This window comes from Asparagus officinalis, chromosome 5 (assembly GCF_001876935.1).
Source record: "Asparagus officinalis chromosome 5, Aspof.V1, whole genome shotgun sequence".
Classification (NCBI taxonomy): Eukaryota; Viridiplantae; Streptophyta; class Magnoliopsida; order Asparagales; family Asparagaceae; genus Asparagus; species Asparagus officinalis.
The window spans coordinates 101219661-101223700 of record NC_033798.1 but is presented as its reverse complement, the minus strand read 5'-3'; the positions used below and the strand labels follow the sequence as shown (position 1 = coordinate 101223700).

The 4040-nt window shown below is 42.4% G+C and overlaps 1 protein-coding gene across 1 annotated transcript; it reads right to left on the bottom strand.

Annotated features, from left to right (window-relative positions):
* Positions 2761 to 3789, bottom strand: LOC109842259. The gene has a single exon (XM_020411158.1). It carries the CDS (start codon positions 3787 to 3789, stop codon positions 2761 to 2763), a length of 1029 nt encoding a protein of 342 aa, XP_020266747.1.

Genomic DNA, 4040 nt, shown 5'->3' with positions numbered 1-4040 from the left:
CCAAGACAATACTTTGTTTTGCCTAGGTCTTTCATTTCAAAAGTATTCTTAAGGCTTTCAGATATCCCAGCGATCTCTGCAGGAGATCCAATAAGATTTAAGTCGTCGACATAGACGGCGACTATAATGAATCCTGTTCCCGATCTTTTTATAAAGATACACGGGCAGACTTTATCATTTGTGAATCCTTGCGTAGCAAGGAACTCACTTAGTCTGTTATACCACATTTTCCCCGATTGCTTAAGACCATATAATGATCTTTGAAGCCTAACAGAATAGACGTCCCGAGGTCTATCTGCTATCTCTGGTGGAATTTTATATCCTTCAGGGAGTTTCATATAGATATCTTTATCTATATTGCCATATAGATATGCAGTCACAACGTCCATGAGCTGCATTTCTAGGCCTTCCAGAGATGAGAGGCTTATTAGGAATCGGAAGGTATTCCCATCCATAACCGGAGAATATGTTTTTTCATAGTCTATTCCCGGTCTTTGGGAAAAACCTTGTGCTACAAGCCGTGCTTTGTAGCGCACAACCTCGTTGTGTTCATTTCTTTTTCTGATGAAGACCCACTTATATCCCACAGGTTTTACACCTTCAGGTGTTTGGACTACAGGTCCAAAGACTTCGCGTTTCAAGAGTGAGTCCAGCTCTACTCCTATTGTCTCGTTCCACTTTGGCCAATCGTCTCTGCGTTTACATTCCGCTAGAGACCGTGGTTCGATGTCATCGTCGTATTCAGTGATGTGAACAGCAATATCAAACGCAAAGTCGTCGTCGACGACTGTGTTTTTTCTGTCCAGTACCTCCTCAGTACGTACAAAATTTAATGATGTTTCTCCTATTTGTTCCTCTTCAGGGGAATCTAGGAGGGGAGAGGAAGCTGGTCTGAGCTCAGTATCCTGTGTTGGGTTCATCTTTATTTCTCCAGGATTTTTTCTTTTACGAGGGACTCTGTCCTTCGAACCTGGTGGGCGTCCTCTTTTCAATTGAGGTACAGCCGTTTCTGCTGCCGGCGAATTGCATCTATCTTTGGGGATGTCAATCCTAGCTGGCATGTTGACAACAGGGACGTGTGATCTGACAATCTTCTGGTTATCAGTGAATTTATCCGGAAGTAAATGTACTGTATTCTGAAGATGAAGAATCTTCAGGATCTCATCTTCACATTGACTAGTACGCGAATCATAATGAGACAAAGTCTTGGTGTTCCAAAAAATGGTCTTAGAAGCGTCAGGCTTCCTGGACTGTGTGCCAAGTTTAGGAAATGAATCCTCAACAAATTCACAATCATCAAGACGTGCTTTAAATGCGTCACCCGTCTGGGGTTCAAGGTATCTTATTATAGAGGGCGAATCAAACCCTATATAGATACCCAAACGACGCTGTGGACCCATTTTGGTCCTTTGTGGAGGAGCAATTGGGACGTAAACTGCACAACCAAACACTCTCAAATGTGAGATATTCGGAGGTGCACCATAAGCAAGCTGCATTGGTGATAAAATATGGCCACCAAAGGGCCGTATTCTGATAAGCGATGCGGCATGCAATATGGCATGACCCCAAACCTCAACAGGCAACTGTGATTGCATCAACAATGGACGAGCAATCCATTGCAATCTCTTAATTAGAGATTCTGCTAACCCGTTCTGGGTGTGAACATGTGGTACAGGATGTTCAACTTCGATGCCAGTTGCTAGGCAATAGTCTTGAAAGACTTGTGAAGTGAATTCTCCCGCATTATCAAGACGTAATTTCTTGATTTGATTATCGGGGAAATGAGCCCGCAACTTAATAATTTGTGCCAATAGCTTTGAAAAAGCTAAGTTGCGGGTGGACAAAAGGCACACGTAAGACCACTTGGTTGATGCATCTATAAGTACCATAAAGTACCTAAATGGTCCACTTGCGGGGTGAATAGGCCCACAAATATCGCCATGTATTCTCTCCAAGAAGCTAGGAGACTCTAATCCCACTTTCAGAAGGGAAGGTCTCGTGATCAGTTTACCTTGGAAACAAGATAGACATGAGTAATCACCCTTCTGAAGAATCTTCAGGTTGTGTCCACTTGATTGGCTCATGATGCGGTGCATCATTGCTGATCCTGGGTGACCCTGTCCACTTGATTGGCTCATGATGCGGTGCATCATTGCTGATCCTGGGTGACCCAGTCTGTTATGCCAAGGTTTAAATTTCGTCGAAGAATGGCACTTCTGTTGCACAATCATGTTAGCTTCTACTGGTTGAATATATGTATGATAGAGACCCGACGGGAGTCCCTTGAATCGTTCTAAGATAGTTTTTAAACCATCTTTTTGACGAGTTACATACAAATACTCATCCTCATTTATAGCATTGGTTTCTAAGTGATATCCGTTTAAACGAATATCCTTGAAACTTATGAGGTTTCTATTAGATTTCGGAGAGAATAATGCATCTTTTATTGTTAGTCTCGTTTTATTTGGGAGCAATATCATTGCTTTACCAAATCCTTCTATTATGTTAGATAGTCCCGAAATCGTAATTACGGGATCGTCATAATCATATAAGCTATTGAAATAGCTTCTTTCGCGAAGGATTGTGTGCGTCGAGGCACTGTCCACAAGGCACTCACACTTCATCTATAACATGAATGCAATATTTTAATCTAAAGAAAATAACTATCTTTATTGAAAAGTAAATTGCATTACATGGAAAGTAAAGAACTAAAGATGAAAGTACTATGAGAATTTAAATGCATATAAAGATAACATGGATCTAGTCGAGAAGATCATCCGTTTCGAAGTCATCAGCAGTAAACTGAGTAGACGACTGCTTTTCCACCAGATTTGTTTCAACAGGAGACTTCAGGCTCGCTTGATACAGATCTTGGAGGTGTCGCGGAGTGCGACAGATTCTGGACCAATGTCCAGTCATGCCACATCTGTGGCATTTGTCCTCCCAAGTGTTCTTGGGAATGGACGACAGCTCAGTGGTCTTCTTCTTCCACTTCTTCTTTCCCTCACTATTGCTGCTCTGGGGGGGGTTGTTTTTCTGGGGTGGACATATGGCCTGCCACTTATGGGCTTTCCCCTTGTTGAATTTACCCTTATGCTTTTTCTTCTGCTTCTGGGAAGTAAACATGTGAGCTTCGGGTAGAGGAGCTGAGCCTGCAGGGCGTAGGTTATGAGTGGCCAAAAGCAATTCTCTGTTTTGCTCCGCCATCAGAAGGGTAGAGTGCAATTCAGAATACTTTTTGAACTTTCGTTCGCGGTACTGTTGCATGAGGATTGCATCCTTCTCGTGGAAGGATGTGTAAGTCTTCTCCAACATGCGTTCCTCCGAAACTTCTTCACCACACAACTTCAGGCGTGAGGTGATATTATGAAGTGCTGAGTTATACTCAGCTACGGACTTAAAGTCCTGAAGTCGGAGGTTTTCCCACTCATAACGTGCACGTGGGAGGATCACATCTTTCTGATGTTTGTATCGGTCCTCAAGTGCAGTCCACAATTCCTTTGGGTCCTCTACAGTCAGGTATTCGGCCTTCAGGGTCCGATCAATATGTCTCCTGATGTAGATAATGGCTTTCGCCTTATCTATATCAGAGACGATCACTGTAGTAGCAACCTCAGCATTATTTACAGCATTACCCGTAACAGTGGCCGGAGCCGGTGGAGCAGGAGTTGAAATTGTGGCTAATAAGCCCTGGGCACGTAAGTGAAACTTCAGGTCCATATGCCAACTCCAATAATTCTTGCCAGCAGCGTCAAGGACTTCGAAATCAACGCTCGCTATTTTAGCCATTTTATCTATGCATTTGAAAGACATGAATTAATAATAAGGAATTAAAAATTCATGCAATAAACATGTTGCGTGGATCAGTCCGTCACCAAAAAATAAAAAGTGTCCAAAGTCCGATTATACAGTCCAAAGATAACAAAATAAAATAAAATTAAAATACAATTTGGAAAACCCTTGGGGGTCCCTGCATTTTGCAAAAATGCCTTCGTCTTCAATGGAATACACCGGTCTTTGACTTTTTACAATTATATCCT

Coding starts and splice junctions, on each gene's coding strand:
- LOC109842259 (XM_020411158.1), bottom strand. CDS start 3,789: ATGGCTAAAATAGCGAGCGTTGATTTCGAAGTCCTTGACGCTGCTGGC.